This window comes from Oryctolagus cuniculus, chromosome 20 (assembly GCF_964237555.1).
Source record: "Oryctolagus cuniculus chromosome 20, mOryCun1.1, whole genome shotgun sequence".
NCBI lineage: Eukaryota > Metazoa > Chordata > Mammalia > Lagomorpha > Leporidae > Oryctolagus > Oryctolagus cuniculus.
In genome coordinates this window covers 19,283,050-19,304,030 of record NC_091451.1, presented here as the reverse complement: position 1 = coordinate 19,304,030, position 20,981 = coordinate 19,283,050, and the positions used below count along the sequence as shown (strand labels likewise).

General features: G+C 48.2%; 1 protein-coding gene across 7 annotated transcripts in view; it reads right to left on the bottom strand.

Moving 5' to 3' along the window:
- The window catches only part of PSEN1 (presenilin 1), an 84,832-nt gene extending 70,197 nt beyond the window's left edge, over positions 1-14,635 (bottom strand). The window contains exons 1-3 of one of the 7 annotated variants that reach the window (XM_002719669.5): positions 14,491-14,635; positions 4,558-4,638; positions 4,340-4,467 (exon numbers count right to left, since the gene is read on the bottom strand). In XM_002719669.5, coding sequence (XP_002719715.1) covers positions 4,340-4,414 — 75 coding nt within the window. In that variant the 5' untranslated portion in view covers positions 4,415-4,467; positions 4,558-4,638; positions 14,491-14,635. Of the gene's footprint in view, positions 1-4,327; positions 4,468-4,557; positions 4,639-13,123; positions 13,338-13,955; positions 14,081-14,490 lie in introns of those variants that run through there. The other 6 variants (XM_017349401.3, XM_070065199.1, XM_008272100.4 and 3 more) reach the window with 6 other exon arrangements.
- Positions 14,636-20,981: the final 6,346 nt, after the last annotated feature.

The following is a 20,981-nucleotide window of genomic DNA, read 5'->3' as shown; positions in this document are numbered from 1 at the left end:
ATAGGCATAAAGAAGAAAAGTTCAACCTTATTACCAATTATGAAAATACAATTAAAGCAACATGAACTACCATTTTAAGCCCATCTGATCGATATGTCATTAATCAGACAATACCAAGAACTGGCAAGGATGTTAAAGAATGGATCCTGAGTGGCAAGCACTGCAGTGCGATGGGGTACACTGCTACCTGAGACACCTGGGTCCCATATGGGAGTGCCAGTTCAAGTGAGGCTACTCTGCTTCTGCTTTAGCTCCCTGCTTGCCTGAGAAGCAACAGATGGTACCTGCCGCCCATATGAGAGATCCACATGGAGTTCAGGGCTCCTGGCTTTGGCCTGGCCCATCCCTGGTTGTTCTGGGCATTTGGAGAGTGAACCAGTAGATGGAAGCTATCTCTCTCACTCACTCTGTCACTCTGTTTTTCAAGCAGATGAATTAAGAAAATAAGTAGGGATGGCCGGCGCCGTGGCTCAATAGGCTAGTCCTCCGCCTTGCGGTGCCGGCACACCGGGTTCTAGTCCCGGTTGCCCCTCTCCAGGCCAGCTCTCTGCTGTGGCCCGGGAGTGCAGTGGAGGATGGCCCAAGTACTTGGGCCCTGCACCCCATGGGAGACCAGGAGAAGCACCTGGCTCCTGGCTCCTGCCTTTGGATCAGTATGGTGCGCCGGCCGCGGAGGCCATTGGAGGGTGAACCAATGGCAAAAGGAAGACCTTTCTCTCTGTCTCTCTCTTTCTCACTGTCCACTCTGTCAAAAAAGAAAAAGAAAAAGAAAAAGAAAAAGAAAAAGAAAAAGAAAAAGAAAAAGAAAAAGAAAAAGAAAAAGAAAGAAAGAAAGAAAGAAAATAAGTAGGGGGCTGGCGCTGTGGCTCAGTGGGTTAAAACCCTGGCCTGAAGCGCTGGCATCCCATATGGGCACCGGTTCGAGTCCCAGCTGCTCCTCTTCTGATCCAGCTCTCTGCTATGGCCTGGGATAGCAGTAGAAGACGGCCCAAGTCCTTGGCCCCCTACACCCACGTGGGAGACCCAGAAGAAGCTCCTGGCTTTGGATCAGCGCAGCTCTGGCCGTTGCGACCATCTGGGGAGTGAACCATCGGGTAGAGGACCTCTCTCTGTCTCTACCTCTCTAACTCTGTCTTTCAAATAAATAAAATAAATCTTTAAAAAAAAAAAAAGAAAAGAAATAGAAAATTTAAAACACTGGACACTACAATAAATTCAATGTAAAACCACTTTGCAGCACACTGGCAATCTCTAATACAGTGTAAGCTCCATATGCCCAACCACAGCAACTGTGCACACGGATTAAAGAGTTAGAATGTCACTGTTCCACTGCTGGTCACTGTGAAAAATGTCCAGTATTTGTAAACAAGTATTTTTATAGTACATAAGATGAGAGAAAATGAATGAACTAGGGCTATATGCAGCTATCTATATATATAAACTCCAAAAACATGGGAGCATTTCTTGTGCATCATATACTTTCATATGTAAATTAAAAAAATGTAGGAACCTCCTCCTACAACTTTTTAGATACATTTTATTTATACAAAGTTTTAAAACATGCAAAGTAGCATTATACAAACTATATACTGCTATGTACAAATTGAGAATAGTAACTATCCTGGAAAAAGAAGGAAAGGAATGGGGAGGGGGTACCTCAATTTTATCTGCAATTTTTTTTTTTTTGGTCATAGAACCAACCTCTTTCCAAATCAAATGCAAAATTATGTTTTACTCTGTTATCATTTTCTGTATTAATCAGCTTTTTGTCACTATAACTTAATATCTAAAACAAGCTACTTACGAAGCAAGGAGGTTTGTTGTGGAGGCTCACAGCGCAACAGGGGGTTTACTGGGGTTGTACTGGTTTAGTCATCTAGCTGAGGCCAGAGGATGGCAATGGGCAGAGTGTGTGCAGAGAAAGTACCACATATGGTGAGCCAGGAAGCACAGCAAGAAAAGCTGGGCCCAACTCAGGCTCTTCAGCCAACCATCTCCTAAGAACTCTCTCCCAGTGCACTTAGTACAGGATCAGTGAGTAACAGAAACAGGAGTAGCATCAAAATAATCTTCAGAAACAACCAGGTCTTCACAGCCAATAGGACATTAAAGCTTAATAAAGCTCTGGGTGTTAAGTACACGGGTGCTTATTATTTGCCATACTTTTCCATATATGCTTAAATATTGCACAATACAAATTAAAGAAATAAATATTTGAATTTTAAGAAAAACAGTATTTTTAGCTCTCTACTTTTATAAAACTTCAAATATTTTCACTGTGAATAATACACAGTATTATACACAGTAGCCCATAAAAGGAAAACCTACTTTCTGGGCCATCATGACCCATTACTTATCTGCTAAGAACTGAAGAAATGAAGCCTTGGACAATATTTGACCTTTGAAACAAGGAAAATGCTCTAGATGTTATCTTCAATATATACATTATCTAACAATATATGACTGCAACAGTACTTCAAGTTACACAAAGAAATCATTCAATTGAATAAAAAGGACTTGATTAGTCAAATCAAAAGTTATTTCAATTTTATTATATGTCTGATAGATTAACCAACAATTTTAATTCTATTTTCTTGAAACTGAAGAGTCCATTTTCTGGAACATTTAGTCTCAGGTAAACTGAGAGAGCTGGTTAACTTCTGGTAACATCAAAACTTTTGTTAGCTGGAAGAGAATTTTGAGATTATCTAGCAAATCACCTAATTTTATGGATGAGAAAAGTGAAGACTCTTTAATAAAACTTCGCTGTATGAAGGAAACTTCCAGGCCATCTTGTGCTCTAGTTCAATTGCTCATTCCATGGACTAGCCCTTCTACAGATATAGTTAGAGGCCTTCCAGCCTGGTTTTTTTTTTTTTTTTTTAATTATCTATTTGGAAACAAAAAGAAAAAGAGAGGGTGTGTTCCCCCACTGCTGGTTCACTCTCCAAGTGTCTACAATGATGGGAGCTGGACCAGGACTGAGGCCATGAACGAGGAACACAGGCAGTTCCTGCACAGGCAGCAGGAACCCAGTTACCTAAGCCATCACAGCCGTTTCTCAGGGTGTGTACTGGCAGAAAGCTGGAGGCAAGAGCTGGAGCAGTTTATCAAACCCAGGTACTGTACAGGATGCCAGTGTCTTGACCACTAGGTTCAACACCTGCTCTCTTTCAGCATTTCGTGATTGTTTTTAGTGACAAACACACACTAACCCACAAGGCAATCCCTGCTCTTTCAGACACACAACAATTTTGAGAAAATTATTTTTACTGATTTGGAACCTGTTTCCTGGTAGCTTCCACCACTTTTCCCAGTATTGCCCTTTGGTTCCTTTTTTTTTTTTTTTAAGATTTATTTATTTGAAAGACAGAGTCACAGAGAAAGGTACAGAGAGAGAGAGGTCCCCTATTTGCCAGCTCACTCCCTAGATAGCGGCAACAGCCGGAGCCATGCCAATCAGAAGCCAGGAGCCAGGAGCCTCCTCTGGGTCTCCCACATGGGTGCAGGGGCCCAGAGACCTGGGCCACCCTCCACCGCCTTCTCAGGCCATAGCAGAGAGCTGGATAGAAAGAGGAGCAGCCAGGATTAGAGCCAGTGCCCACACAAGGGGTGCCAGCACTTCAGGCCAGAGCTTTAACCTGCTGTGCCACGGCGCCGGCCCCTGCCTTTGGTTCTAACAGAGGAAGGTCTGATACCTCTATCCTCATATGCAGCCTGCAGTTTATAACTGGCCTACATTTTCCTCCATTTGGGCTCCAGCCCTAAAAATCCCATCAACTCTCCAGTCAGGCCTGCTGTGGAGTCCAGGGCCGCAGGTCCCTCTGATTTCCATGTGATGGGTGGTGACAGTCTCTGCTTCATGCCACGGGGGGGGGGGCGCGGCGGCGGCGGGGGGGCCGGGGGGGCCTTGCCTGATTCCCTCCTGTGAACTTGAATTACACTTAGCCTTGTATTGTGCAATCACTCTGTCAATAAATACTTACTCAACGCTGTTAGGAACTACACTAGGTACTGGAAAAATTAAACAACATGTATCCAGCCATAGAAGAGTAAGAGAAAGACAGTTAAATAATAAACAAAGTGAATCATGGGAAGCTGGAGAGGGCATCAATCCTGAAGATGATGTCCAAGCCAGGGAGGAACTGGATCAAAATCCATGTCTTAAACTGTATTGTGTCTTCCAGACCCAAAAGGCACAATGCTCTACCCTCAAAGGTCAGCAAACATAAACCTGCTAAAACACAGACTGCTTACTCAGGCCCCTCGGCATCTTTCGGAGGTGAGGAGGGGACAGCAGGGGACATTTCAGAAGTGGACACTGTACCTGGCTACGTACAGTGTTGCTCAGGTGGTTGTCCTCAGACATCTGTGCATTCTGGAAGTAGGATACCGGCGCAGGTAACTCCGTCATTGGAGCAACAGTACAGAAATGCTTTTTCACAGAAAACAAAGCCTCTGGGGGTGCTGAAAGGGAAAAAATATAGAACTTTGCATATTATGATTATACTTTTATTTTTAAACACTTTCACAAATCACACTCAGCAGGAAACAAACCTTTCTTTCATGTGATCTCCCCCAGGCCCAGCTGTCTAAGGATCTCACAGGCTGCTGTCGTGACAGGCTCCCAGATCAAGTCTGAAATAAGATTTAATAAGATTTTTATTTTAAAGATTTATTTATTTATTTATTTTGAGAGAGTTACAGAGAGAGAGAGAGAGAAAGACAGGGTGGGGGAGCACGGGGCGGTATCTTCATCTGCTAGTGCATTCCCTGCAAGGGCCAGGGCTGAGCCAGGCTGAAGCCAGGAGCTTCATCCAGGTCTCCCACATGGGTGGCAGGGGCCCAAGTACTTGGGCTACCTTCTGCAACTTTTCCCAGGCCATTAGCAAAGAGCTGTATCTGAAGTGGAGCACGGGGATGTGAACTGGCACCGCTAACATCAGCTACACCACAACTCTGGCCCCTGAAATAAGATTTTATCAGCTCACTCAGAGTTGGTCAAATCCTAGGAAATCCATCACACCAATTATATACTTATAAGACCAATTTGTAAAGAATAAATGTATCACGACCTTCAACTAACTGGTAAATTTATTGTTAGCTCAAGGCATCTCTTTGGCAATGAGATCTACTTGACGTGCCAAATATTTTATTTTTAAATTATTTATTTAATTTTATTTGAAAGGAACAGCAACTGAGAGATATGGTGTAGAAGGAGGAGGGGGAGGGAAAAGGAAGAGCGGGAGCGGGAGCGGGAGCGGGAGCGGGAGCGGGAGCGGGAGAGGGAGAGGGAGAGGGAGAGGGAGAGGGAGGGAGGGATACTCTGCTGATTCACTCCCCAAATGCATGTATCAGCCAGGGCTGAGCCCGGAGCCCGGAGCCCAGAACCCATTCTGCGTCTCCCAGATGGTGGCAGGGATGCTCGTACTTAAACTATTACTGCTGCCTCGCAGGATGCGTATAAGCAGAAAGCTAAGAAACAGAGCTGGAACTTGAACCCAGGCGCTCCAACATGTGACACAGGCATCCCAACCAGTATCTTAATTGCTGTGCCAAACACCTGCACTGCCAAATATTTCCAAATACAAAGATATAAAATGACTTTAGATTCATAGCACAGCAAGTTGAATTATCTTAGCAATGTTCTCTTCAACTCTTCTTTTCTTATGCTGACCAATCCAACTTAATTTTTATGCCTCCAGAAAATTATTGATTTAGTGCTTTTAATTTTGCAAAATTCTATCATCTCATTTTATTCTTATCACATCACAAGGCAGACTGAACAGGAAAACCTATCTATTTTACAAAAGCAGAGGGAACACAGGGAAGTTCAGCGACTCGCTGAAGAACACAGTTGGGCAGAGCAGCATGGGCCTCTGCCTCCACACCTCCAGTGTCGTCTTTGTGTCCCGCACCACCCCCACGGACAGACCTGACCATCTCTCAGCTCCTCCTCCTGGGAGTGACACTCCCCTGTGCCTGGCTACCATAATTTCTCCTGACCAAATATTTACGACTTTGACTCTTCCTTTTCACAGAAAGTGTTCGGAAAATATAGAAGGGAAAAACCTTTTTACATAGCTAGTAGTATTCTATTAACATATAATATCTAAAATACTACATAACAGTTAAAATGCTGGTTGGACACCCACACCTCCTATCAGAATGCCTGGATCCGGTTCCTGTCTCTGGTTCCTGTTAATGTACACCTTGGATGGCAGTGGTGACAGCGCAAGTAGCTGGGTTCCTACACCCACGCAGGACTCTTGGATTGGGTCCCCAACTCCCGGTTTTGGCCAGGCCCAGCCCTGGCTGTTTTGAGCATCTTGGTAGTAAACTGGTTCACATCTGACCGACAACAGAAAGACATAATGCAATTTTTTCCTCTAGTAAAGGTATCAAGTTCCAATTAACCCTTAATTTTCCTATATTTGAATCATTCAAATTATGACAAACCGGTAATCAAGGTAGCTTTCCCTTCTATTCCACAAGTCTGAAAATCATGGCTGCCCTTCTCTTCCCCTCATCTTCACGCCACAGTCCACTGACATAAGATCAGGGAATTGCAAATTAATGTGAATTAATGTAAATTTGTTTAAAAACTAAAGTGAAAAAGAAATTTATTTCTTCATTTTGAAAGAGCTACAGAGAGGGGGGAGACACAGAGACCTTCCATCTGCTGGCTCACTCCTCAAAAATGGCTGCAACAACTGGGGCTGGGCCAGGCCGAAGCCAGGAGTTTCATCCGGGTCTCCCACGTGGGTGCAGGGGCCCAAACACGTGGACCATCTTCCACTGCTTTTCCCAGGCATCAGCAGGGAGCCAGATTGGAAGTGGAGCAGCCGAGCCATGAACCAGAGCCCGTACAGGATGCTGGCATTGCTGGTGGAAGCTTAACCCGCTATGCCACAGTGCCAGCCACTAAATAAAGCAAATTAAAAATACAGAAACTACAACTCCTTTTTTCCCCCCCTTTTTCAAAAGTATTACTTATTTGAAAGGCAGAGTGATACACACACACAGGAAAGAGAGACCTTCCTTCTGTGGGTTCACTCCCTGAGCACTGGAAACAGCCAGGGCTGGGCCAGGCTGAAGCCTGGAGCCGGGAACTCATCCAGGTCTCCCACAGCGGCAGGAACCCAGGTATCAGGCCACCATCTGCTGTCTCCCCAGTACACGGGCAGGAAGCTGGTTCGGAAGAGCACAGTAGCTGAGACTCAAACCAGGCACTCCAACAGGAGATGTAGGCATCTCAACCAGCAGCGTAACCTGTTATGCCACAATGCCTGCCCCTTTTTCTGTTTTGAAACTTCTTTTTAAATTAACTTGAGAGAGACAGAGAGATGTCCCCATGTGTTGGTTCACTCCCAGGATGCTTTCAATGGCCAGGGCCAACATGGAAACTCTAAGCTCAAACCAGGTGTTCCACATGGGTGGCAGGAATCAATTACTCAGGCCATCACTTCTGCCTCCCATTTGCAGAAAACAACATCTGAAGCTGGACTCAAGAACCAGAGTCAGGAGTCAAATCCAGGCATGCCGACGTGGGAAGTCAGCAACTTAACTGCTAGGCTAAACACCTGCTCCAGAGACACAGGTTTATTAACTGGGAGAACGGATATGGATTCTAGGGGATGGGTAATGTTCTGTTTCTGGATCTGGTTGTTAGTTACAAAGGAGTTTCAGTTTGTGAAATTCCCTGAGCTGTATTCCTGTGATCTGATCTATGCACATTTTCTTATCATATTTCAACTAAAAATTCAAGTAGATTTTTGTGGGAATATTTATGGTTATTACTTTGATCTTCTCTCCTTTTTTCTGAAAGGAAGAGAGACAAGAGACAGGAAGATCTGTTATCTGGTGGTTCATTACCCAAAAGCCTGCAACAGCCAGGGCTAGGCCAGGCCAAAGCCAGGAGCCCAAAAATCAATCCCTGTCGCCCACATGGGTGGCAGAGACCCAAGTATTTGAGCCACCACCTGCTACCTCCCATGATGTGCACTGGCAGGAAGCTGGAAGTGCTACGGGACCTAAACTGAGATACTTAAATTTGAAATGTGGGCTCAAGCAGTGCTTTCACGATTGTGCCAAACATCTACCCCAGTCCTGTCTTTTAACAGATATAATTGAGACTTGGCAATACAGGGCAGAGCTTTTGGCAAAGCAGTTAAGTTGCTACTAGGGACATCCACGGCCCACACCCAGCTTCCTGCTACTGTGCATTCTGGGAGGCAGCAGATGGGTCCCTGCCCCCCAGTGGTAGACCTAGACTCAGTTCTGGGTTCTTGGCTTCAGCACTGGCCCAGCCCCATCTGCTGCAAACATCTGGGGAGTGAATCAGCAGATGAAAGCTCTCTCGCTCTCTCTCTCTGTCCCGCTCTCTCTCTCTCTGTTGCTCTGCCTTTCAAATAAATGAACTTCAAATATTTCAATTAAAAAAGATTTGAAGGGCCAGTGTTGTGGCACGGTTAAGCCACTGCTTGAGATGTTGGTGTCCCATACCGGAGTACCTGCTCAAGTCCTGGCTGTTCTGCTTCCGATTTACTAACGTTCCTGGGAAAGCAGAAGACGGTCCAGGTACCTGGGCCCCTGTGGAGACTTGGGTGGAGTTACAGCCTCCTGGTTTCCATCTGGCCCAACCCTGGCTGTGGCAGCCATGTGGGGAGTAAACCAGTGGATGGAAGCTCACTCTCTCTCTCTCTGTTGCTCCCTCTCCCTCAGTAACTCTGCCTTTCAAATAAATAAATAAATCTTAAAAAAATAAGCTATAATAAAAATCTGATCATCTTAATTTGTTTCTATTTTTATCTTTACACTCATAGAATCTTTTCAAACTATTACAAGAAACCATACAGGGGCCGGCGCTGTGGTGTGTAGGCTAAGCTCTGCCTCTGCCGGCGATACTGGCAGCCCATACGGGCACTGGTTCATGTCTCGGCTGCTCCTCTTCTCATCTAGTTCTCTGCTTATGGCTTGGGAAAGCAGTGGAAGATGGCCCAGGTGCTTGGGCCCTGCACCTGCGTGGGAGACCCAGAAGAAGCACCTGCCTTCAGAATGGCTCAGGGAGAGTGAACCAGCGGATGGATATCTCTATCTCTTGCGCTCTCGCTCTCTCTCTCTGTCTTTCCCTCTCAAATTTAAAAAAAAAAAAAAAATCTTTAAAAAAAAAAAAAAGGAACCACACAAACTGGTCATCATCACACTGGAGCTTTCTCACACAAAACCAGTAAGAAGCATCAACTCCAATACTATTTTCAAAGTTCTTTTCACACCCTTTATTTCATGTGATTTTTTTTAAAAGACTTATTGTTTTGAAAGACAGAGTTACAGAGGGAGAAGCAGAGACAGAGATCTTCCATCCATTCCTTCACTCCCCAAATGGCCACAATGGCCAGAGCTGGGCATTGGTCTGAAGCCAGAAGTTTCCTCCAGGTCTCCCACATGGGTGGCAGCAGCCTAAGTACATGGGCTATCTTCTGCTGCCTTCCCAGACACATTAGCAGGGAGCTGGATCGGAAGTGGAGTAGCTGGGACCAGACCCAGCGCCTATATGGGATGCCGACACTGCAGGCAGCAGCTTAACCTGCTGCGCCACAATGCAGACCCCTCCATGTGATTGTTAAAATTAAAAAAAAAAAAAAAAAAAGAAAGAAAGAAAGAAAGAGAGAGAGAGAGAAAGAGAGAGAGAGAAATCACTTAAGAAAAGTGACCTGGGGCCAGCGCTGTGACACAGCAGGTTAACGCCCTGGCCTGAAGCGCTGGCATCCCAGATGGATGCTGGTTCGAGACCCGGCTGCTCTCTGCTATGGCCTGGGAAAGAAGTAGAGGATGGACCGGGTCCTTGGGCCCCTGTACCTGCCTGGGGGACCTGGAAGAAGCTCCTGGCTTCGGATGGGCTCAGCTTCGGCCATTATGGCCAATTGGGGAGTGAACCATCGGATGGAGGACCTCTCTCTCTCTCTGTCTCTCCTTCTCTCTCTGTGTAACTCTGACTTTCAAATAAATAAATCTTGAGAGAGAGAGAGAGAGAGAGAGAAAGAGAAAGAAAAGCAATCTGTATTCACATGTTTCTAAAAACTCAGGAAAGGTGAAGAAATTTGCCTGTGCCAGTTACGGAGCAGGTGAATGACAATGCCGGTCCCAGAACCCAGGTCTTCTGACACCCATGCCAGTTCTCCAGTTCACCCAGAGAAATCTCATGCCTGGTAACACACACACAATACTGGTACAAAGAAACGGACAAAGCCGGAGTTGATTTTAGTGCAGCAATGGCTGAAAACAACTGATGACTGCAGGGAGACGATCAATGACCCACTGTTCAGGCAGCACGGCAAGACACTATTGGACTTCATAACATTCCCAGCTGAGCCCTGTGAACACCAGGACGCTTCTGCTGGGGGTGGGGTGCGGGGGAGCTTCATGTTCATGTGACCCAGAATGCAGAGGGAGTGGGGGTCTGGACAGAAGTGAATTTTGGTGTGCCTGCTCTTAGTTACTGCTGAAGACCCACAGAGCACAACGTGTGAATTCACGGCCATCCACTTCCTTTCCCTCATCACATCTGCTCAATAATTCTTTTTTTTTTTCCAATTCTTGCTCAAAAGGAAAAAAGGCATCCTTTTCTGATGGGCAAGCAGCATTTCTTTTTATTAAAAAAAGACCCACCCACCCACCGACACACACACACCCCTCAAGAGACCCACAGGTAATCTCAAAGCTTAGATGTGAACAGAAAATTCTGTCTAACCAGAAAATCTTCTAACCAAGGGCACTTCCCAGAGTATCACAGGAGCAATGTTCAGAATCTCAAGACAAATTTACTAAAAATCCCATCCGAGGAAGCACCTTCAGAAAGGTACATTTTCTCCTCTTCCCACACCCTAAGGTAACAAACCTCAAGCTGCTACAGAAAAGTGGTGGTTTGATTAACAATGCCATTTTCTTTCTCCGCTCTCCCAGAGGTAAAGGCAAATGACATCTGTACTCCACAGAAACACCTTCGTGAGACTTGCCCAGCGCAGGAGGCTGTGGCTTCCCTTAGGTCTGGAAGCCGTCTGACTAGCTGCTCCTTCACTGAGAAAACTCCTCCAAGTATTTTCTGCTGCATCTGAGGTGTAAAGGTAAGATGTTTTCAAGTGCAAAACGGGCCTGTGACACTTTCTCTACAAAGGGATTTCATCAGCCCTGTGTTCCTCTGCAGCTTCTCCCTGGTCAGGCAGCCCAGTGTGGATTATGTGCATGAGCTGGGAAAGCCCCTACTAGAGTTTTTAAAGGCTCCCATCCAACAGGAAATGTAATCTAATTCTAAACTGCATCCTGTAATTGAAATACACAGAAATAACCTTAAATTAATTAAACACTGGAGGGATACGTCCTGGAAAGAGTCCTTTGATCCTGAAGAGATCAGAAGCAAACCACTTTCCCAGCCCTACAAGATGAGGCTTTTGGAAAACGGTAGATGCTAAAAAGAGCAACAGTGCTGCATCTGATTTGGTGATTTTTCCTTCCTTCCATCCCACTCCATCTCTGTGAACCATCTGTGGTAGATCAGATTATTATTCAGCAAATACTGCTTCCTCCAGCATTTCCCAGGGAGAACTGTACAGTGCACTCTCCACACGCTCAGGTTCCGCATCCCTGGATTCAACCAATCACAGACTGAAAATCTTTGAGAGGAGGGGAGAACTACACCTGTACTAAACATGTGTAAGTTTTTTATTCTTGTCACTATTCCTTCAACAATATGGCATAGCAGCGATTTACACAGCACTGACGTTGTATTAGGTACTGTAAATAAACTAGAGATGGTTTGAAGTATATTCCAGAGGATGTGCAGGTTACATGCAAATACTGTGATATTTTATAGAGTGACTTGAGTTCCTCGGATTGTGGCATCTGCAGGGATCCTGGAAACAATGCTGTTCAGACGCCGAGGGCCAACCTGCACTTCTCTCCAGTGACTTTGGGCTGGGGTCTAAGACCTGCTTTTGGCCTCAAGGGGGAATCAGTCGACTACTCACCCAGTCTTTGGGCACAACCACACTTCTTGCTTTGGCCAGTGTGATCTTAGCAGATGTGGCACAAGCAGACACATGTGCAGTTGGCTTTGCCTTAGTTACACCTTGAGAAGAGCTTACCATGAGTAGCTACTGCCCACCAGGCCTAGAGCCCAGAAAAGCATATGCAAATCAGAACTGTCCCATCTGATCCACACACCTACACCTGGAAGCAGAGTCTGAGTGAGAAGAAATGCGCTAAGGAGCTGACTTTGGAGAAGATCTGTTATGTAGAGTTACTGTAGCAACTTCTTTTTTTTATTTTATTTTATCTTTGACAGGCAGAGTGGACAGTGAGAGAGAGAGAGACAGAGAGAAAGGTCTTCCTTTTGCCGTTGGTTCCCCCTCCAATGGCCACCGCGGCCGGCACATCGCGCTGATCCGAAGGCAGAAGCCAGGTGCTTCTCCTGGTCTCCCATGCGGGTGCAGCGCCCAAGCACTTGGCCATCCTCCACTGCACACCCAGGCCACAGCAGAGAGCTGGCCTGGAAGAGGGGCAACCGGGACAGAATCCGGCGCCCTGACCAGGGCTAGAACTCGGTATGCCGGCGCCGCAAGGCGGAGGATTAGCCTATTGAGCCACTGCGCCAGCCGAAACTTCTTTTTAAATACTGATTATGTTGGCTGGCAAAATGAAGATGAACAAAGACCTTCAGTTACAAATCCCTTATCTCAAACCCTTGGGACCAAATGTATTTAGAATTTAAATTTTTTTTTTTTGAGTTTCTGTTAAGGTAATACAACACAAATACCATGTTATACCATATGACTATGGGGCCCCTGAAGGATCTTAGAATCACAAAATCAAACCCATTATTAAATCTATACAAAGTCTTAAATTACATAAAAACTATAAGTAGGTTAAGGTCAGACTTTGCTGTCCAATTAGTTCTGAAAAACCTTTTCAGTATTCAGATTTCCGAATGGAGACTACAGTCCTGTATTACCAAACTCTGTTAACTTCAGTAACTCTGAAAACAAGGTACAGCCCAAGCCACCGTCTCAAATCTTCTGTGGAAATGGTTAGAATACAATTAATTTTCGATGAAAACATGACTACTTACACCTTATTAATTTGTAAGTCACTGCTTATACTCCGTATTGCCTGTGTTCCTTCTTTTGTTCTGAATCAACTTAAGGAACTTGAAAACCAAACATTAATACCCTTTAACCAACACAGTTTTCTTGGGTTTCTTCTGTATAACCAGGCACTGTAACAGGTGCTAGCGATAATACGGAATCAGATTTCTTCTGCTTCTGTCTACTGAAAAGAGCTTACTATGGGGGGAAAGACAAATCAGTAAATTTTTATACTGATTACATGTTGAAATAAAAGCACATTGGATATACTGGGTTAAATAAAATACATTATCCAAATTAACTTTACCTGGTTCTTGTTACGTTTTAAAACTGCGTTGATCAGAAAGTCCCAAATGCACATTATAGCTCACATTCTATTTCTACTGGACAGGGCTGCTCTAAATCTTGGGTTTCTTGCTACATCAGGCCGGATGCTGAGACTCCCGGGCACTGAACTGTTGGGGTCCTCCTCCTACCCCGCTCATTCCCCCCCATTCTGAATGTCCCAGGTGTCTATCCCTGGCCTCCGCCCCTCCTGCTTCCTCCAGTGCCTCCATATCAATAGCAGATCCACGGAGGTGACTCACGTTTGCGGCCGTTTGCACCTGCTGCTGGCACTGCCAGACTACTTCCTCGTCTCTCTCCCTACTAGTTCTTCCCTCCTCGCTCCTTAACTCTGAGAGCCTCGCCCACTCGCCAAACTCCAAACCTCCCAGGCAGCTTCCCTCCCCGTCCCCCAGCTGGCTGCCGGGTCTGTTCGTGTCCCTGCGCCTTTCCAAGCCTGTGCCAGCACTGCACACCCAACTCACACCGCACCTCACCCAAACGATGCCAAAGTCCTGCCTCCACTAACAGGTTCAAAGCTCTCGGCACCGCCGCGCCGGCCACTGACGGAACGGGAGGGAGGGCGAGCGCACACCCGCGCCTCGCTCACCGCCCGTTTTCCGCCTCCACCGTTCACAGGAGGGCCCGAGCCCCGAGCGCCCCTCGCCTCTGGACAAGGGCACGCGGCGCCGAGTTTCAGCCGTTGCTCAAGCAGACCCAGCCCCAGGCGCTTCCTCTTTCTCCCGCTCCACTCCAGGCTAGACGGTCACGGCCGGCCCACGGCACCTGCGCCCCCAGATGCCTTCGCGAAGCCTGTCAGGACCAAGCCTCCCGCGGGGACTCTCCCTCGCGCTCCCCAAGCCGGGCTGCTGCATCTCCTCCCGGCCGCGCCCCGCCCCTCATCCTCGAGGACAGCGGCTCCGCGGCCCGGCCCGCGACAAAAGACCCTCCCCCACCCCGCCCGGCCGCCCGAGTCCGCGCCGACTCAGGCACGCCCTCCTCTATCCCCGGGCGCCCCACCACGAACCTACGCTTTTCCCGCCGCCGCCGCCGCCGTCCGCTCGCAACCGAGGCTCCTGCCGGAGCAGCCGCTGTTTTGTTTCCGCTGTGGAACCTCGGCCCCCAGTGCAGCCCGGCCCAGGCCCCGCCTCGGAGGGCTCGCCGGTGTCGTCATTTCCGGCTCTGGCGTCGTTGGCGGACGGCCCATCCGGGCGGGCCCAATCGGAGGGGTGGAGCCAGCATGAAGGAGGCGGAGCTTCCGTCGGTCCGCGCGGACTGCCAGGGCTGGGGGTCCGCTTCTGGCACCAGGAGCTACCTGCCAGGAGGGCTGGCCTAGGGCTCCGGGACTGCTCTAGCGCTGAGGACGGAGGTTTCTGCAAGAGCTTGGGCCGGCGTAGGCTTTTCTTGGCCCCCTTGTTAAATCCAACGTCTCGAGATTCTATATGCTAGCTAGTTGTAGTTTTTCAGAATGAGAGCCAGCCACATCACAGTTAAGGAAGTGCTCATTAAAATTGCTAATACCTGAATCCCCTTCCTCCATTCAGACTCTGAACTACTCATGACAGGAAAACCTGAGAAATGCTGGACTCGAGGGCTCCTAGTTTGAGCCCCGTGGTGTTCCTAGATGGTAAACATTTATTATTATTATTATTTTTTTTTTTTTGACAGGCAGAGTGGACAGTGAGAGAGAGAGACAGAGAGAAAGGTCTTCCTTTGCCGTTGGTTCACCCTCCAATGGCCGCCGCGGCCGGCGCGCCGCGGCCGGCGCACCGCGGCCAGCGCACCGCGCTGATCCGATGGCAGGAGCCAGGAGCCAGGTGCTTTTCCTGGTCTCCCATGGGGTGCAGGGCCCAAGCACCTGGGCCATCCTCCACTGCACTCCCTGGCCACAGCAGAGGGCTGGCCTGGAAGAGGGGCAACCGGGACAGAATCCGGCGCCCCGACCGGGACTAGAACCCGGTGTGCCGGCGCCGCTAGGCGGAGGATTAGCCTAGTGAGCCGCGGCGCCGGCTGGTGGTAAACATTTAGAAAGCAGAAAACGGAGTTTCTTGTCGTCGTTAAGATTTATTTATTTATTTGAAAGAGAGTTACACACGGAGAGAGGTCTTCCATCCGTTGGTTCACTCCCCAAATGGCTGCAATGGCCTGAGCTGGGCTGATCTGAAGCCAGGAGCCTGGAGCTTCTTCCAGGTCTCCCACGCGGCTGCAGGGCTCCAAGCACTAAGGCCACCTGCTACTGCTTTCCCAGGGCATTAGGAGGGAGCTGGATCTGGAACGGAGCAGCCCGGACTCGAACTGGTGCCCATATGGGATGCTGGCACTGCAGGTGGAGGCTTTACTTGTTACGGCCCAGCGCCGGCCCATGGTGTCTTATTTTTTAACGATGTCTTATTCACAGTGGGCTGATCGGGCACTTGGATCTTGTACCCGCCAGACCCAGCAATTATGCAGCACACCACACTCATAGGCTCACCTGGAAAGTCAAACGTGAACACTGCCGCACTACACAGTGGGAAACACTCTCACCAGGACCTGGAAAGCTAAAAATGAAACTTAATAACATGGCATCTTTAAGTTCCTTTTTTTTTTTTTTTTTTTTTGACAGGCAGAGTGGACAGTGAGAGAGAGAGAGACAGAGAGAAAGGTCTTCCTTTTGCCGTTGGTTCACCCTCCAATGGCCGCCGCGGCCAGCGCACCACACTGATCCGATGGCAGGAGCCAGGTGCTTCTCCTGGTCTCCCATGGGGTGCAGGGCCCAAGCACTTGGGCCATCCTCCACTGTCCTCCCTGGCCACAGCAGAGAGCTGGCCTGGAAGAGGGGCAACCGGGACAGAATCCGGCGGCCCGACCGGGACTAGAACCCGGTGTGCCGGTGCCGCTAGGCGGAGTATTAGCCTAGTGAGCCGCGGCGCCGGCCTTAAGTTCCGTTTACATTTCTTTCTCCAGATACTCCTTCACATTCCTGAACAATCAGTCCCACATCCCTTCTCCTCCTCCTCTCAGTCCTGCTCCAGTGCATTGACAGAACAAGTTTAATTTATTAGAAAGGCAGAGAGAGAAACACAGAGATCTCACATCTGGTTCAATCCCCAAATGCCCCTAACAGCCAGGGCTAAGCCAGGCTGAAGCTGGAAGCCGAGTTTTCCACATGGGCGGCAGGATGTCAACTAATTGAGCCATCACTTCCCAAGATGCGAGTTAGCAAGAAGCAGAGCAGGACAGGAACCAGGCACTCTGGGTGTGTGCTGTGGGCATCTGAAGCTGTGTGTGTGACGCACTGGGCCAAACACTCCGGACTTCAACACCCAACAGCTTCATGTTGAAAAACAGAAGTAATCTTTTCCATTATCCAAAGAAAAGACAAGTTAGGGGTGTAAAAAGAGTTGAACAAAGATATCTTTTTTCTTATTTATTTATTTATTTTTTGACAGGCAGAGAGGACAGTGAGAAAGAGAGAGAGAAAGTTCTTCCTTTTCCGTTGGTTCACCGCCCAAATGGCTGCTATGGCCGGCGTGCTACACGGATCCAAAGCCAGGAGCCAGGTGCTTCTCCTGGTCTCCCATGCGGGTGCAGGGCCCAAGTACTCGGGCCATCCTCCACTGCCTTCCCGGGCCACAGCAGAGAGCTGGACTGGAAGAGGGGCAATCAGGACAGAATCCAGCGCCTCAACCAGGACTAGAACCCGCAGTGCCGGCACCGCAGGTGGAGGATTAGCCTATTGAGCCATGATGCCAGCCCCAAAGATATCTTTTTAATATCCTCACACCCCCTTGAATCCTTAAACATCATAAGACTAGGGATTTTTGCCTGCTTGCTCACCTACGTGAGTTTATTACATATTGAGAACAGTATATATATTTCAACAAGCAACAAGCTAAAACTCATATGCTTATTTGAAGCTAGTTGAACCCCTTTGCTACGTGCTAATAAGAGAATGTCTTAAAATGATGTCAAGGGACCTGCGCTGTGGCATAGCAGGTAAAGCCGCCGTGTGCAGTGCTGGCATTCCATATGGGCTCCGGTTCAAGTCCCAGCTGCTCCAGTTCTTCTTCTTCTTTTTTTTTTTTTTTTTTTTTTGACAGGCAGAGTGGACAGTGAGAGAGAGAGACAGAGAGAGAAAGGTCTTCCCTTGCCGTTGGTTCACCCTCCAATGGCCGCCGCTGCAGCCGGCGCACCGCGCTGATCCGATGGCAAGAGCCAGGAGCCAGGTGCTTTTCCTGGTCTCCCATGGGGTGCAGGGCCCAAGCACCTGGGCCATCCTCCACTGCACTCCCTGGCCACAGCAGAGAGCTGGCCTGGAAGAGGGGCAACCGGGACACAATCCGGCGCCCGGACCGGGACTAGAACCCGGTGTGCCGGCGCCGCAAGGTGGAGGATTAACCTATTGAGCCACGGCGCCGGCCTAGCTGCTCCAGTTCTGATCCAGCTCTCTGCTATGGTCTGGGAAAGCAGTAGAAGATGGCCCAAGTCCTTGGGCTCCTGCACCCATGTGGGAGACCTGGAAGAAGCTCCTGCTTCCTGGCTTCAGATTGGCGCAGCTCTGGCCATGTGGCCAACTGGGGAGTGCCAGTGAATGGAAGACCTCTCTCCATCTCTCTCTGCCTCTCCTCTTTCTGTGTAACTCTGACTTTCAAATAAATAAATAAATCTTTTTTTAAAAAAAAGTCAAATTATTATTAGAAACAATCTCAAAAATTGTGTGTAAAAACATTCATGAAATGTTTGTATAGCAGAAAGTGGAAAGCTAAATATGCTACAGTAAGTCGTGGTCCACTCCCTCTTCGGAATATTAAATTTTTTAAATATTTATTTTATTTATTTGAAAGAGTTACAGAGAGAGAGAGGTCCTTCATACCCTGGTTCACTCCCCAACTGGCCACAACAGCCGGAGCTGCACCCATCCAAAGCCAGGAGCCAGGAGCTTCTTCCAGGCCCTCAGACACTGGTGCAGGGCCTAAGCACTTGGGCCATCTACTACTGCCTTCCCAGGACATCGCAGAGAGCTGGATCGCAAGTGAAGCAGATGGGATGCCAGCACTGCAGGCGGCGGCTTTACCTGCTACTCCACAGCGCCTGCCCCAGAAAAATATTAAATTTATTCATAGTAACTATGTGGAATAGAAATTTTTATTTTATTAAGTGAAAAAAGACATGAGAGTTCTATTTATATTGAATGTCAAAACAGACCTGTTGAAAAAAAGAGACGTTAGATTAAAAGCAGTGACTGTGGGCCGGCGCCGTGGCTCACTAGGCTAATCCTCCGCCTTGCGGCGCTGGCACACCAGGTTCTAGTCTTGGTCAGGGCGCCAGATTCTGTCCCGGTTGCCCCCCTTTCAGGCCAGCTCTCTGCTGTGGCCAGGGAGTGCAGTGGAGGATGGCCCAAGTGCTTGGGCCCTGCACCCCATGGGAGACCAGGAGAAGCACCTGGTGCCTGGCTTCAGATCAGTGTGGTGCGCTGGTCACAGCGCACTGGCCGCAGCGGCCATTGCGGGGTGAACCAATGGCAAAGGAAGACCTTTCTGTCTGTCTCTCTCTCACACTGTCCACTCTGCCTGTCAAAAAAATTTTTTTCATTCCTCCACAAACCTTTTGAAGTACCCCATACTAGACCTTTCTAGAATCACTAGTGTCATGGAAAGTATGATCCAAGTAAAGTTTTATTTTAAAAAAATATTTGGGGCTAGCACTGCAGTGTAACCAATAAAGGCACCACCTTCAGTGCCAGCATCCCATGTGGGTGCCAGTTCGAGTTCCAGCTGCTCCACTTCTGATATGTGTGTGTATATATATATATATGTATATATGTATATACATATATATGTGTGTATATACCCATATATATATATTTTATATATATATATATAATTTATTTGAGTGACAGGGAGACACACAAGAGAGATCTTCGATCTGCTGGTTCACTCCCCCAAAAGGCCACAATAGCCAGGACTGGGCCAGGCTTAAGCCAGGAACCAGATCTCCTTTCAGGTCTCCCACATGGATGGCAGGGGTCCAAGCACTTGGGCCATCCTCTGCTGCCTTCCCAGGCCCATAAGCAGGAACTGGATCTGAAGCAGAGCAGCCAGGACTCAAACTGGACTCTGACATGGGATGCCAGCATACCAAGCAGCAGTCACGCATTTGTGCTTTTTTTTTTTTCTTTAAAAATTTATTTACTTGAAAGCAGAGTTAGAGAGACAAGGAGAGACAGAGAGAGATCTTCCATCCAGTGGTTCAATCCCCAAATGGCTGTAATGACTGAGGTTGGGCCAGGCCAAAGCCAGGAGCAAGGAACTTCTTGTAGGTCTCCCAGTTGGTGCAGGGTCCCGAGGATTTGGGCCATCTTCCACTGCTTTCCCAGGAACATCAGCAGGGAGCTGGATCAGAAGTGGAGCAGCTGGGATTCAAACTGGTGCTCATATGGGATGCCAGTGCTACAGGTTGTAGTTCAACCTGCTGTGCCACAGCGACAGCCCCTATGCTTTTTTTTTTTTTTTTTAGATTTATTTATTTATTTGAAAGTTTCAGAGAGAAAGGGGGAGGGAGAGGTCTTCCCATCCGCTGGTTCACTCCCCAGATGATCACAACAGCTGGGAGCTGCACTGATCTGAAGCCAGAGCCAGGAGCTCCCTGTGGCTCTTCCCACACGGGTGCAGGGACCCAAGCACTTGGGCCATCTTCCACTGCTTTCCCAGGCCATAGCAGTGAGCTGGATCGGAAGCAGAGCAGCCAGGACTCAAACCAGTGCCCATATGGGATGCAGGCACTGCAGGCGGTGGCCTTACCCCCTATGCCACAGCGCTGCCCCTCCCCTTGTTGTTCTTTAAAACATGCTGCACACTGAGGGAAGGTTGAGCAATCAAGAACCTACAGCAGGAGCACTGTGGCACAGCAGGTTAAGCAGTCACTTCAGCCATCCCCACCCCCTATCAGAGTGCCTGGTTTGAGTCCTGACTACTCTCTGCTTCCAAATTCAGCTTCCTGTTAATGCATCTGAGAGACAGCAGATGATGGCCTTAGCACTTGAGTTGCTGCCACCCATGTGGGAGACCTGCATGGAGTTCCTCACTCCTGGTTTCTGACTGACCCAGCCTTGGGTGCTGCACTCATTTGGGGAGTGAACCAGCAGATGAAAGATCTGTTGCTCTGAGCTTCAAGACAATAAAAATAACCTTCTAAAAAGTAGAAAACCCACTAGAATGCAGTTCCAAAACAGAGGCAGTGGGGTGAGGGAAGGTCTTGATAGGATGCAGAGCAGCCATCTCTGCTCACAGAAGGCAAAACTGTAAGGTCATGAACTACAGCTACAACTGCAAAGGATGTGCTTAATTTTTTTTTTTTTTTTTTTAACATGGTGACAAAGAGCTGAGCTCCCCTCCACTACCTTACTTCCCAAATGCCTGTAATGGCCAGGGCTGAAGCCAGGAACTCCATCTGGGTCTCTGACATGGGTGGTAAGAATCCAGTTACTTGAGCCACCGTCACTGCCTCCTAGGGTCTCAATTATCTCCGTGCTGGGAG